The 15,699-nt window shown below is 38.1% G+C and overlaps 1 protein-coding gene across 3 annotated transcripts in view; it reads left to right on the forward strand.

The window, feature by feature from the left end:
• The first annotated feature begins 1,469 nt into the window (after positions 1-1,469).
• LOC150107815 (carbohydrate deacetylase-like) overlaps positions 1,470-15,699 on the forward strand; it is a 72,817-nt gene continuing 58,587 nt past the window's right edge. The window contains exons 1-2 of one of the 3 annotated variants that reach the window (XM_090391577.1): positions 1,470-1,698; positions 13,989-14,128. In XM_090391577.1, coding sequence (XP_090247703.1) covers positions 1,587-1,698; positions 13,989-14,128 — 252 coding nt within the window. In that variant the 5' untranslated portion in view covers positions 1,470-1,586. Of the gene's footprint in view, positions 1,699-2,056; positions 2,124-2,187; positions 2,909-13,988; positions 14,129-15,699 lie in introns of those variants that run through there. The other 2 variants (XM_090391578.1, XM_090391575.1) reach the window with 2 other exon arrangements.

Raw genomic sequence — 15,699 nt, forward strand, 5'->3', positions numbered from 1 at the left:
TGAAGCCTTATCGGCACTTATGCAGGAGTCTGAATTTTTTGGGTAGGCGCACTGATATGTAATGGCGTGGTGTTCAGGACACATTTACAACAAATATCACTTGCCGGTCACTTGGTCCGTAATCCTCTCAATCTATCCGCGATTCACCATCAATAATACACGAAACTAATACGTGAGCCGCCATCTTAGTCATCATCCGATCAAATTTCCTTTTTAAGAAAGTTCTTAAGTTCTTAAAAGAACTGGGCGATGGACTGAGTCCTTGACTCTTTATCCCGTCATCTGAATTAAGAAAATCTGTGTGGATGGGGTGTTATTGAGCTAAAAGCTCTAGTCATGACTGGGTAACAGCAATAGCCGAGCCTCAGTTAAAACTTCAAGAAACTCAATTTTTTGGAAAAGTGTATTTTTCCTAAGCAAACTTTCGGTCGGTACGTAAAGTATTTACTAAAAATAAAGGACCTAACGTCTTCAGTTCGGCGATGCAAAATGATATAAATCAAGTGGATATTAAATCCAGCGTTATTTCAAAGCCGAATGCAGAAACTATGAAAGTTTCGTACGAAATTTTACTAGAGAGCTTACGGGAGTAAGTTTTCTAGTAAAATTACGAGTTGCCCTTGCGTGGATTTGGGAACAATCATGTCTTCTATGTTGTCCCCGCTAGGAAAACTCGTAAATGCCGGTTAGTGTATTCCTGTAAGCTCTCTGGTCAGATTTCGTACGAAACTTTCATAGCTAATACATTCCGCTTTGAAATAATGCTAGATTTAATTATTATTATTATTATTATTATTATTATTATTATTATTTTAACGGTGTCTCCACGGAGTCAAAAGACACATCGCGGGAGACCCGACATTGACACACTAACCATTATTTACACAATACCTGTCATACCTCTTCTTAAATTCATTCACAGTTAAAGCATTCACAACCAGTTCTGGCAAAGCATACCACCCATTCACAACCCTCCAAGTAAAAAATCTAGTCCTAACACCCTTGTTAACCACACTCTTACACAATCTCCAGGGATGGCCCCTCGTTCTCTCACAATATTCATTTGATTCGTATAATTTTGCACCGCTGAACTTAAGGGTTTTGGCTCTTTGTTTTTAGTAAACTATCAGTTGTTACGCGTGCGCACGAACGACACTTAACCTCCCTACCTGCCAAGGTGGATGAAATAGCCAGATTACCCCAGCTGTTTTCATGGATCAAAACTTCATCGGCATTCTACCTTTTATCATGCAATTACTCCCCTTCCCCGTTAATCCTTGAACTGCGATTTTAGAGCCGTTAACGGATTAACTGTGGTGGAGCGACCTCTGTGTCACTGGTCTTTACGTGTACTGTGTTACTTGGAATTTCCTTTACTTACCTATGATATTTCACTTTTTTTAGCTTGACAAATATTTTAGCAGCCTCTGATTTTTATATTATGAATTTAATATTTAAAAATGAGTATTTTATTTTGCAACTATAACTAGGCTGCTTTAATATTGTTGTTTGTGGGGAGTAAGGTTTAAAATGCGGTCCCCATAGAGAGTGAGGTCCCAGCTTGCGCCTAATGCGCTTTATGGTAAATGCGGGCCCTGTGCATACATCTCGCAGACATTGCACTGTACGAAGTCCCTTTGGTTGAATTTTTAATGAAGCCTTGGATGCCATTCTTCTGCTTCGCATCGGTGCCATGTGGTACGCTATGTACTTACTGTGCAAAAATACTATATTTAAAACAAAACTTCTAACTTAAATCTAATTAACACCACAGTACAATCTAATACTAACACAATTTTTAACTGATATGACTATTTTTTAAAAACTAAACACCAAAGTCTCTGATGACATTACCACTTCAGATGTCTTTACTCTTTCAATAATATCGTCAGAGACTTTGGTGTGATTTCCAATCCACGTATTCCATTTGTGATCCAGTTTTGTGATACCAAGCCCACTTCTTTCCATGCTGATGTTGTTTTCAATTTTGGAATTTCTTTTGCATTTTGTGTCATGTTTCAAAGCTATTTGTCAATATAGAAAGAATACATTGGTTAAAAACTTTCCTTTTCAGGCATTATGGTGACTAGCTGTAATGTTCCAACTGCTTTCCACAAAGCATTGTATGTCTTTTAATTTCTTCCATAATAATTTAATCCATTGTCCTAAGTATATTTAATGATTTACTGTTCAGTTTCACCATTATTGATTTTTATTATTTCTGGCTGTACATAACTATTGAACATAACTTGGGTATTCTTTAGGTTTAAGCCATCTGTTTTGCTAGCAGTTTGGCTTATGGATAAGAACCTGTTGTCATTATTATTATGTGATACCTCCCGGGAGTCCAAAGACTCATCGAGGGAGAACATCGAGCTTCTTCGAACTACTAACCGCGCTCAAACTTGCTTAACTTTTTGCTTGGCCATTAGTAGCGGAGGCTCTACCATTCGACCAACCTTTGCCGGCATTCTGTAATTCATGTGCAGTTGAAGTAAAGCTAACTGTGTCATCTGCAAAACGCAAATGGCTTAAATATCTTACGTTTATCTTCAGATCTTGGAACTATGGATACGTTTATCTTCAGACTTTGGAATTATGGATACGTATTTACTTGTAAATGTATTAGTGAATTATACGATATACGGATGCAAACCTATACTGGAAATGAATGTGTAAGCATGTTTACTGGAAACAATTGCACGTGGTAAAGGTTTGCAGCAAGCTAAGTTAACCATGAGAGCTTTAATAATCAATGCCGATGATTTTGGTTACTGCGAGAAACGAAACGATGGAATAGTTGAATGCATTACTAAGGGGTCTATTCGTTCCGTTTCTGTGATGGTTTCCGGGTGTGCTGTGGATGCCGTGAAACAACTAAAAAGTTTATTGAATACTGCTACCATTGGTAGGTTATGGTTTTGTTCTTTGTTTAATACTTGACTGGAACCCTAGGAACTAGGACTGTTATTTTTATTATTATTATATTTTATTGTATTAATTTTTTTGTCCGTGTTGATAGTTCTGGCTCTTAATATTATTGAGTCATATTTTGAACCGAAAATATTGCTATGTGACACCTCTAGGGAGTACAAAGACTCATCCAGGGAGGGCACCTAATCTACAACTCTCCGTCTCCACCACATAAAAATATCATTTTTGTAAAATTTGAAAAAGATAGTTTGAAGAGGAATGTATTAATAAAAATGTGAATAAAGATGATAATTTTTTTATAATTTTCAAAATACTGAGCTCCATGTCATTTATAGTTAACTTTTGTTATGTATTGTGGTAGTAAAATATTTGTTTTGAAAATTTGTTGTTGCTGATTTTTAGAATGGTAGGGACATTAAATAAAAAATTGTGTTTTAGCATGTTCTTATGAATGGTGATAGTTACAGATAAGTGTTCATATTCTATACTGCCTAATTATTACAATATATCTATAATGCCAAGCAGTTCATTAGAGTTACAACTTATGTACCTAAAACTTAGAGTTATAACATATTATTATTTTGGTAACCTCCATGGAGTTAACAGACTCATTGTGAGAGGCCCACTCAATCAGTAATGTGCCATTCATAATGAACTTTGAAGTTATTTACACCCCCAGCATTCACAAATAGCTCTGTCAATGCATTCCACACACTAACGACTCTCCACATAAAAAAAAAAAAAATTACTCCTCACAACCTTCTTTGCCATATCTTTATACAACTTCCAGGGATGGCTTCTCATTCTTCCCATCTTAACATCCACTCTTTTTATAATTCCTTCTGTATTAATCTGATAGAATCTCTTAACTAATTTGAAGATCTCTATCATATCTCCTCTTTTCTTACTATCCTGTAATCCACATTCTCTCAAATGCTCTTCATAACCAACTCCAGAATGACCAAAGACTCACTTTGGCCATTCGTCTTTGGGCCTTTTCTAGTGTTTTCATATCACAATGAAAAATAGCTGACCAAATTTGACAATAGTCCATATGTAGTCTTACCAATGCTTTATATAAAGGTGCCACCACTTCCTTATCCCTACATGTCAGTATACCTTTTTATCATAACAGCAGTGTGATGTGCAACATTACAACACTTGCAATATGCCTTAGGAACTTCCATCCACTGTTTATTATCACCCCAAGATCCTGAATCTTATCTGCTTCCTGAAGTACAGCTCCACCAATACAGTATGTAGCTTATATCCCAAAGTGTAACATATTAAAATTGCAATTCCCCCCTCATTAGTCCAAGTTAAAAGTGTATTCATATCTTCCTGTAGAGAAATAACATCAGCACTACTCCTGATATTTCTACCTAACTTTGCATAATCGGCAAACCTTTGAAGATCCCAGTCAATCCTCATGAAATATCATTAACAAATACGTTTAACAGTATGGGCCCAAGAACAGAACCCTAAGTTATGCCACTGGTCACCTTCTTTTTCTGAGACACTACTCCATCATACCAGGGCCAGTTTTATCATTAGGTGAACCTAGGCAATCGCCTAGGGACGATAAGACGTAGGTGTATGTGTGCTTGTGTGAGTATGACAAAATATATATAGAGAGACAGTGTATAGGGGCACCTAAATTTTCTTTGCCTAGGGGCATTGGATACTCTCTGACTGGCCCTGCATCATACACAACTTTCAGAAAGCCAGTCTTCAGTCTATCTAACCAATCTGTTATCTGATCCCATCTTCTGCATCTTATACACCAATCTGTCATGTGGTAATCTATCAAATACCTTTGCAAAGTCCAAGAAAATCACAAAGCAGGCAAACCAGCCTTGAGAACTCAACACTACAGACATAGGATACACTGGGGCGTAGGGTTGACCACCTTATCCTGTGAACAGTTTGAGGTCCGATGATTAATAAACCCTTGACACTGCAAGGTAAAAGAGGGAATAAGGAAGATGAAGATGAGAAGAAAATCACTGTATACGAATCTCCCTTATCCAACATATTCATCACCTTATCACAAAAATGTAAGCACATACCTAAAACAAGACCTACCCTTCACAAACCCATGCTCACCATCATAGAAATGTTATGTCCATCAATTCAGGCCTATATTCTATTTCTAACCAATTTTTCTAGTACTTTTTTCTGTATGTGAGTGTAGAGAGAGAGAAAGAAAGAAAGACACACACACACACACAGAGAGAGAGAAAGAGAAAGACAGACACACAGTAACGGACTTATACCAAAGTACTATGGAAAGAAGTATATTATTTGGGAATTGAAAGAGCATAGAAGGTTAAAAAATATACAGACATTAGACAGAACATGAAAACTGTTCATGTTATATTATTATTACTATTTGTGCTTCTCCTTGGAGTTTGAAGACTCACACTGTTATTCATGCGATACTTATATACCTCTTGAACTTGTTTACTGACAAAGCAACAAACTGTAGCAACCCATTCCAACACATTCATCTTTTTTTAAGCAAAAAAAACTTTTTCATGCTCTTGCTAACCATACTCTTTTGCAATAGTTTCCAAGGATAATTTTTTATTCTTATCAATTGCAAGAAAATTTCTTCTGCATCAATCTTATAAACATTTTTGGTAACCACTCTTCATATCTCAGTTAGTATCAACAGTACTCTTTGGTAAGAAAGATTGTGTTCAAATTCTGTCTAGGAAGTAAAGAATATAATGGCTTTTCAACTGAATGTGAATTAGCTGGTCTCATTTGGAGGTGGTGAAAATTTTCATCCTTCAAAACAGATAATCTAGCCAGAAGAATGTGCATTCAATTTACGGAATGAAAATTTGGAATGAACAAAAATTATGGAATGAACAAATATGCCCGAGGCACTAGCCTTGGGCATATTTGTTTTTGTTATTAAAAAAAATAATGAAATGAAAAGGAAAATAGAAAGCCCTGTGTAGCTCAATGAATGAGGCATTTGCACACCACTACGCTTGACCTCATGAAAGAAGACTTGGTTTCAAATTTAGTTGGCGACTAGAGGAAATTTTTCTAAGCCTTTTTTCGACCTGTTTGTGAGTTAGTTGATCTCTGATGCAGGCAAGTGGGTTTTTTTCTCCTGGAAACTTGGATTTTTCGTCTCGTAAATTCAAGAAAATTGACTGTAGAATCGACACTATTTCAGACATTAAAAATATATTATGTTAGGGTTAGGGACCACAAGATGGTGGCACTTGTTGAGCATATCTCTTCACTTCTCATGGAAAGACTTAGACGTTGATTATGCATTTTTACTAAACAGCTTAAGGAAATTACAATGTATACTAGGATATACATTAAAATAAATTTTAATACACTTCCAATATTTCGGCAACATCACGTTGCCATTTTCATAGGAACTTAACAACAAGACACGTGCACGCAAGCACAACAAACAGTAAATGAGAACGAAGCAGGAAGCTATTCTTTCTCCTAAAAGTCCTGATGGTGCCCCCTAGCAGGCAACATTGGTATTCTTAGGCGATTGGGCTGAATGTGTTCTGATGTAGGTTTCCCAAATTTGGGCAGTCTCATTTAACCAAATTTGTTGAGGTTTGGATTGTTTCTTAGGGCTGAGGCTGATTCCATGAAAAGCCTTTCGTATTTGAATTTACTACGGTGTATTATTATTATTATTCCTGACACCTCCAAGGAGTCTGAAGACTCATCGTGGGAGGATACCTACAACTGTCTCAACCACTACACCGAACCTCTACTACGAATCAACACCGTATCAACATGATAATACACCGTAGTAAATTCAAATACGAAAGGCTTTTCATGGAATCAGCCTCAGCCCTAAGAAACAATCCAAACCTCAACAAATTTGGTTGCATGAGACTGCCCCAAATTTGGGAAACCTACATCAGAAGACCTTCAGCCCAATTACCCAAGAATACCAACATTGCTCGCTAGGGGGAACCATCAGGACTTTTAGGAGAAAGAATAGCTTCCTACTTCGTCCTCATTTACTGTTTGTTGTGCTTGCGTGCATATGTCTTGTTTTTAAGTTCCTATGAAAATGGCAACGTGACGTTGCCAAAATATTGGAAGTGTATTAAAATTTATTTTAATGTATATCCTCGTTGTAATTTCCTTAAACTGCTTAGTAAAAAAAACATCTCTTCACTGCTTGCCGCTTAATTACTGATAGCCTTGGGCAAGCTATCTCTGATTGGCTACCAGTGGAGATTGAACTGCCCGCTCAGTCTCCAAATGTTTGATAGGACTAAAATGGCCTCACCATACTCCCTATATGGGAATAAAAGGTGTTAGCTGATTTTTTAACTGGAAAAATTACATACAATGTAATTTTTCCAGTTATGCTCCTTAAGGAACTTGCCAAATAAGTACTACATGATTAAGTTTTTCTTTATTTTCATTATTGCTAACTTCCTGTCAACAGTTTTCTTATGGGAATGAAAGAAGAGGAGAGAATGGAAACAATAGGAGCGATGGAATGGTAAGAGGTATAATGTATGGTGACTCAATGATCCGTGGTGTTCAGGATAGGATGCGTGAGGAGTGTTTGCCAGGAGGAACAATAGAAAGGGTGGCTATGGCAATTAAGAGAAGTGAAAGGGTGGATGAGATGATTGTGATGGTAGGAACGAATGACTTGAGTGGTAATGTAAGTCGGGCAGCGAGAGATATGAGATTTTTGCTTGAGACTGTACGGAAGAAGACAGAGAGAGGAAAAATAGTGTGCGTGTTGCCTAGGTATGATAATGATGAGCTGAGCAGAAGAGCGGTGATATTGAATGGCATAATAGCGAGAATGTGTGACAAGAGAGGACTGGTATATGTGGATGCTTGGAGTGCGTTTGAGGAAAGAGAGGAGTTGTTTGCGAGAGACCGTTTGTATTTGAATGAGGAAGGACGTAGGCATCTGGAGAGATTGCTGTTCTGAACGAGTCAGTGTATCCCAGGGAGGATGATAGCAGGGGTGGCCTCTTGTGGGAATGGATACTTGGGAGAAGGGAGACAATGTCAGGTAAGACTGAGCCCAGTGGAGTCTAGAAGGGATAATGCTGGGTATAGAAACAATGGCATTTATATGCTGTATACTAATGCCAGGAGTATCCGGAATAAGGGAGAGGAATTGGTGGCGCAGATAGCATCAGCCTGGCCAAAAATTATTGCGATCACTGAGACGTGGTTGACAGAAGGGGATATAAAAACAGGAATAGAAGTCACTGGGTATAGCATTTTTCGCCAGGATAGGAGGGGAAAGCGTGGTGGTGGGGTGCTGCTTATGATAAGTGATGACCTATGTCCTCTAAGAGTGGAGAATTTGGAAGGTAGTGAGACAAATGATTTTGAGAGCGTATGGTGTGAGGTAGAGGTAGGCAAGACAGGATATTTAGTGGGGTGTTGCTACAGACCCAGGAGCACAGAGGATGGGGACCAGGAGATGTTTAGACAGCTAAGTTTGGCAAGTGCAAGAAGAATGATTGTTATGGGAGATTTTAACTTCAGTAGTATAAATTGGAGAGAGGAAGATGCATGTAACAATAGGGGAATGGAATTTCTAGAATTCTTGAGGGACAAATGTCTTAGGCAACATGTAACAGAGGGAACAAGAGGTTCAAAAATTTTGGATTTGGTTATAGCATCAGAAGAGTTGATAATAACTGAGTTGACGTCTCTCCCACCAGTTGGAGAGAGTGACCATATGGTTTTGACTTGGAAAATGAATAGACATGCAGGAGTATCAAAGAGACGGGAACTTATGTGGAATTATAAGGCAGGTGATTATAATAGTCTTAGACGTCAACTTCGGGAAGTTTCATGGAGGGAGGAATTGGAAGGCCGCGATATCACCAGTGCGTGGGAAATTGTGAAAGAATATTTGTTATCAGCAATGGTAAGTTGTATACCACGAGTGAAGAAGAGGGCGCAATTTGGAGTAAAGTGGATGACAAACAATATTAAACAGGAATTGCATGCGAAAAAGAGGCTATGGAAGAGATATAAGGAGACAGGTGAAGAGATGCATGAGGAATATAAGACACAGGCCAGAAGAGTGACTCGTGTGGTAAGGAAAGCGAAACTGGAATATGAGAGGAGATTGGCCCTAAGATCCAAAGAAAATCCTAGGGAATTTTTTAGCTATGTGGCCAGTAGGAGGAGAAATGACTGTGGAAGAATGATATTGTGGGATAAAAATGGGAATAGAGTGACTGATGCAGAGGACATAGTGGAATTGTTCAATGAACACTTTATTGGAGTATTTCATCCTAGAGGAGTCAGTTTTAATGCTAGAGGGATAGGACTGGTACGAGGTCTGGAGGTACAGGAGGAGAGTGTGTTTCAGATACTGAGTACTCTGGATGTCAGTAAAGCTGTGGGACTGGATGGTATTTCGCCACGAGTTTTGAGAGAATGTGCTAGGGAATTGACAATACCTTTAACGTGGCTTTTCAATGAAAGTCTGGCTTTGGCAAAGGTGCCCAGGGAATGAAAGGAAGGTAAGATAGTGCCATTGCATAAGGGTGGTAACAGACTGGAAGTGTCTAATTATAGGCCAGTCTGTGTGTCATCAGTAGTTGTTAAGATCTTGGAGAAAGTAGTGAGGGACCGTGTACAGCATTGGGCAGATGAGGGTAATGTTATCTGTGAGAATCAACATGGATTTGTGAAAGGACGCTCTTGTTTTAGCAATATGCTAGCCTTTTATAATAAAGTTACAAGAGCATTAGATGAGGGAAAGGCATATACTGCAATTTTCTTAGACTTGGCGAAGGCATTTGACAGGGTGCCACATGATAAGCTGATATTTAAGTTGCAGCACATGGGTCTGGATGTCAGATTGGTCAACTGGATTCAGGATTGGCTGTCTGATAGGTATCAGAGAGTTGTGTATGGTGGAGCAGTTTCCAGGAGGCAGAGGGTTACAAGTGGGGTCCCACAGGGCTCAGTACTAGGACCTATATTGTTTAACCTTTATATCAATGACATAGCCAGTGGATTGCAGGGGGATATTCAGTTGTTTGCGGATGATGCGAAGCTTGGAAGGATTATTAGTAATAGTGCAGATGTGGTAGCCCTGCAAGAGGATTTAAATAAGCTAGATAGATGGGCAAATGAATGGGGGTGTCAGTTTAATGCAGCAAAATGTAAGGTCTTGAGGTTTGGGAAACATCGATGGGATGCTGCATACTCTATGGGAGGAGTTATACTGGAGGAAGTAGGGGAGACAAGAGATCTGGGGTTGATGATTGATAGAAACCTGAAGTTTAGGGGACATATTGCAAAGGTGGTGAAGGTAACACAGAGGATTGCTGCTATTATGAGAAGGACACTGACCTGCAGAGATAAGAGGGTTATCATTCCGTTGTATAAGTCTCTGATCAGACCACACTTGGACTATTGTTCTCAGATTTGGTCCCCAGGATTTGAAGGGGATAAATTAACCGTGGAAAGGATACAAAGACGGATGACAAAGATGGTTTCAGGACTGTACAAGGATAGTTATGAGGATCGGCTGAGAGAATGTGGACTGCAGAGTTTGGTGGATAGAAGAAGGAGAGGTGATATGATTGAGACTTTTAAACTGTTGAGAGGTGGTTACAGGGTTGACACTGGGGAGTTCTTTCGCTTGGTTGATCAGCGGGAAGGAGTGATGACAAGAGGCCATCCCTGGAAGTTACGAAAGGAAACTGTGAGCAAGAGGGTAAGGAGTGGTTTCTTTGTGTGGAGGGTGGTTGAGCCGTGGAATGCATTGCCTGATGGAGTGGTGGGAGTGAGAACGGTCAGTGGGTTTAAGGAGTGGTATGATAAACTTTGTGTTTCTCAGGGGGGGACTTCCCCTCGATGAGTCTTGACAGACTTTATGTCTTAGAAAGGACCTCCCTCGATGAGTCTTTTGACTCCTTGGAGGCCTGAATAATAATAATAATAATAATAATAATAATATGGTCAACTCTAGCTTCACCCCCCCACACACACACACACCTGCTACCATCTTGGTCACTCGCCTCTGGATCTTCACCTCCTCCTCATCATCAAGAAACCTCTAAACTCAGATCTGCATGCAGTAGTCAAGATTGGATCTTATCAAGGCTCAATAACCAGCTTGTCTCTGCTCATCAAAATGTTCTTCAGTAACCAAGTGATCTGATGAGCTGTTTTAGCCACTTTTGCTATGGGCCCCTAAACTTTAACTTCCTATCCACTAACACTCCCATGTCATCCCATCCCATCAGTTTTCTGGAGTACAGTTCCACCAATGTGGTATACACGTGGTAATCTTTTCATCCCAAAATGCATAACCTACACTTTGCCACATTAAACTGACATCCATTTTCCTTTGCTCAGTCTGCCAATTTATCAAATCATCCTGCAAAATTTTGACGTCATCTGTATTAAGTGTTGCTCTACCCAACTTTGCATTGTCGGCAAATGTTATTATTATTTGTCACCTCCAGTTAGTCGAAAGACTCACTGAGGGAGGGCATCTGCCCTACAACCCTGTCACCACCCACAATCCACCAATTATACCAACCACGCAACTACACCAACGGCATCTATCGTCAACCATCACCACTGGTATTTCCACTGACAATCACAAACATCCATGCCCACGGCAAGATTCGAACCCGCAGCCTTTTGGCTGGAGAGCAGATATGCTAACTACTCGGCTAGCCAGGCTGGCAAATAACTGGACAGTTCCTCTCAAATCCTTTCCTATATCATTAATGAACAAATTAAACAGATTTAGAGACTGGTTTTCTAATGCTGTTAAAGGCTTTCTTAATTCATTTAATCCATCTTTCATTAAAGCAGATTTGATGTAATTCATTTCTTGTTGTAAAAGACCTTCAGTGGAACAAATATTATGAACATAATATTTGTTCAGGAACAAATTTGAACTATTAAAACCCTGTTACATTATAACGTAACAGGGTTTTAATAGTTCCAATCTTTTACTAGTATGATGATGGAAATTTCCGGCCTGGTTGGCTGAGTGGTTAGCGTATCCACTCTCCAGCCAAAAGGCTGCGGGTTTGAATCCCATTGTGAGCATGTGTGTTTGTGATTGTCTGTGAAAATACTAGTTTTGGTGGTCGGCGGTAGATGCCGTTGGTGTAGATGCTGAAGGTAGTTGGTGGATTGGTGGAGATGGAGAGTTGTAGAGTAGGTGCCCTCCCTCAGTGAGTCTTTGGACTCTCTGAAGGTGTTACGTAATAATAATAAAATTAACATGAATTTTCATGTTAATCAATATGCATCTCTTTTTTTAAAAATAGGAAATTATAAACTACCCATCTGGTTGACAAAGAATTAAAATATCTAAAAAACCTAGTTAATTGTTTTTTTTGCTTCTTCTAAAGTAAAATTAATTCTCAGATGAATCATATTTATTTTTAAAACAGATAGTTTTAAATACTGATGATGAACCTTTCCATATTTCAAATATATCATCTACATATCTGTACCACTGTAGGTTTAGGAGAAATGTCTTTAAGGAAACAATCTTTGAAATGTTCCATGTAGTAATTGGTTTCATTTTAAATTTTACAACTAACAAATTTATTTTATGTAATTTTAAGTTTCCATCTTTAATTTTTCTAAGTATGTCAACTTACCTACCTATATTAAAACACTTAATTCATATTTCTTCATCTGTTAATCGTAGTTAATTAATAAAAACACTATTAATATTTAATAAGATGACTGCTTGCCAATTAGTTATTGACAATCAGTCACCTTATTGCAACTTAATGTCTTGCTCATCATTGCAGCAATTCTTTGTGATCACAGTCCTTTTTGATGCTTTGTCTTCTACAATTTGGTCCCTTATTGACAGTCACATCAAGATCTCTCGCTAGTAATAGTGCCGAGTGGTAGTCATGCAAGAGGATTTGAATAAGCTAGAAGATGGGCAAACAAATGGGGGGTATCGGTTTAATGCAGCAAAATGTAAGGTCTTGAGGTTTGGAACATATCGATGGGACACTACATACTTTATTGGAGGAGAGGTACTGGAGGAAGTAGGGGAGGAAAGAGATCTGGGGTTGATGATTGATAGAAAACTGAAATTTCGGGGACATATTGCAAAGGTAGTGAAGATAACACAGAGGATTGCTGCAATAATGAGAAGGACACTGGCCTGCAGAGATAAAATGGTTATCATTCCATTGTATAAGACTCTGATCAGACCACACTTAGACTATTGTTCTCAGATCTGATCCCCAGGATTTAAAGGGGATAAATTAACTGTGGAAAGGGTACAAAGGTGGATAACAAAGATGGTGTCAGGACTGTACAATGTTAGTTATGAGGATCGGCTGAGAGAGTGTGGACTGCAGAGTTTGGTGGATAGAAGGAGAGGCGATATGATAGAGACTTTTAATTAAACTGTTGAGAGGTGGTTACAGGGTTGACACTGGGGAGTTCCTTCACTTGGTTGAACAGCGGGAAGGAGTCATGACAAGGGGCCATCCCTGGAAGTTACGAAAGGAAACTGTGAGAAAGAGGGTGAGGAGTGGTTTCTTTGCATGGAGGGTGGTTGAACCATGGAATGCATTGGCTGATAGAGTGGTAAGATCGAGAACGGTCAATGAGTTTAAGGAGTGGTATGATAGACTTGTTTCCTAGGAGGGACCTCCCACGATGAGTCTTGATAGACTTGTGTTTCCTAGGAAGGACCTCCTGCAATGAGTCGTTTGTCTCCTTGGAGGCCTAAATAATAATAATAATAATAATACATTTATTTCTGGAAAATTTGCAAATCTTATAGAATTCCATTCTGTTTCATTTATATTATATTTCAGCTTCATCCTTCAAAATATTGTTCACTCCATGCAAAAGAATTTAATTCATTCTTTCTTATTCAAGAAACTTTTTTTATAATCATGCTAATTAATAATTATTGTTAAGGGCATTTTAAAACAAGTTAAATATTCACATGTTTAAAAATTAAATGAGACTGGCAAGGAAAGAAGCATTCATATTGTCTTTAATTAGTGAGATTTCTAATCAGTTTTGTTTTGGTTTTGTAGGTCTGCATTTTAATATTTCAGAAGGTAAGCCTATGAGTCCATTGAAAGATGTGCCATCTTTACTGAACAAGCAGAATCTTTTTAAGGGGAAATTTGGATTGAGAGAAGCTATATCAAAATCTGAAATTAACTTAAAGGAGGTTAGATTAATGTATATTTGAAAAATATAAAATTTGTTCATTATATGTATAACATTTGAAATTAGTTTCTATATATAATTTTTCAAAAATGAGGGACAATTCTGTATTTGTAATATAGAAAATTGGATTATTAACCATTGAGCTGTTTGTCATTTATTCAAAAAAAAAAAAAAATTACTCAGCATAGGGAATGTTTATTGTCTTTTCCAGGTGTCTTCTATATTATTATACTCAACAAAGTAAAGGACTTGGTTAACAAGTGGCTTAGAGATGAGCAAGGTAGATTAAGAAAGGAAAGAAGCTGCATAGACTGAATATTTTCACTGAGGCAGATCCTTGAGAAATGTTAGAATATCAGAAACCTTTGATCACATGTTTTATTTACTTCAAAAAGCTTTTTATTCAGTTGTAGTCAAAATTAATGGATGATTGTTTATACAATACTTGACAAACTTAGCCAACTTATATGATAACAGTGAAGCTTGTTTTAGCTCCTTTGATAAAAAAAAAATTACATAGAATATCTTGCAAGGATAAAATATATAAAACTGGTATCTTCAGAAATGATGGCAAGTTGACATGGTCTCTCTCTCTCTCTCTCTCTCTCCCCCCACAAGTATTCCTCATAATGAGACAATAGAATTTCTATCCCAAGAATTTCCATCAGACATTACTGACTTATTCAAATTCATGATCACAGTTGGTTACTTCCCATGGAAAGGTAAATTATACAAACAAATTGAAAGAACTGCAGTGGGCTTACTGCTATCAGCTAGCCTAACTAATTTTTATCTAGGATTACTGGAAGAAAGAATCTTCTCTCTCTCCACCCAAAACTGTCTATTTGACTATGTTACATAGATGATGTTTTTCCTATTTGGAAGTGCACAGAGGCAGAACTGTGTTCATTTCTACGAAAAAAAAAGCAACAGTTTACATCTTCATTAAATTTATATTGATTCAGGATTGATTGGCTGTCCAATAGGTATCAGAGAGTTGTGTATGGTAGGGCAGAGGGTCACAAGTGGGGTTACCCACAGGGCTTAGTACTGGGACCTATACTGTTTAACCTTTATATCAATGACATTGTCAGTGGATTGCAAGGGGATAGTCAGTTGTTTGCAGATGATGTGAAGTTGGGAAGGATTATTAGTAATAGTGCAGATGTGGTAGCCCTGCAAGAGGATTTGAATAAGCAAGGCAAATGAACAAATGAATGGGGGTGTCGGTTTAATGCAGCAAAATGTACAGTCTTGAGGTTTGGGACAAGATAAGCATGACAAGAGATCTGGGATTGATGATTGATAGAAACCTGAAATTTATGGGACATATTGCAAAGGTGGTGAAGGTAACACAGAGGATTGCTGCAATAATGAGGACACTGACCAGCAGAGATAAAAGAGTTATCATTCCATTGTATAAGACTGATCAGACCACACTTAGACTATTGTTCTCAGATTTGGTCCCCAGGATTTGAAGGGGATAAATTAACTGTAGAAAGAGTACAAAGGCAGATAACAAAGATGGTTTCAGGACTGTACAATGATAGTTATGAGGATCGGCTGAGGGAA

This window comes from Typopeltis vanoorti, chromosome 4, assembly GCF_054136105.1.
Source record: "Typopeltis vanoorti isolate ZY-2024b chromosome 4, IOZ_Tvanoo_1.0, whole genome shotgun sequence".
Lineage (NCBI taxonomy): Eukaryota > Metazoa > Arthropoda > Arachnida > Uropygi > Thelyphonidae > Typopeltis > Typopeltis vanoorti.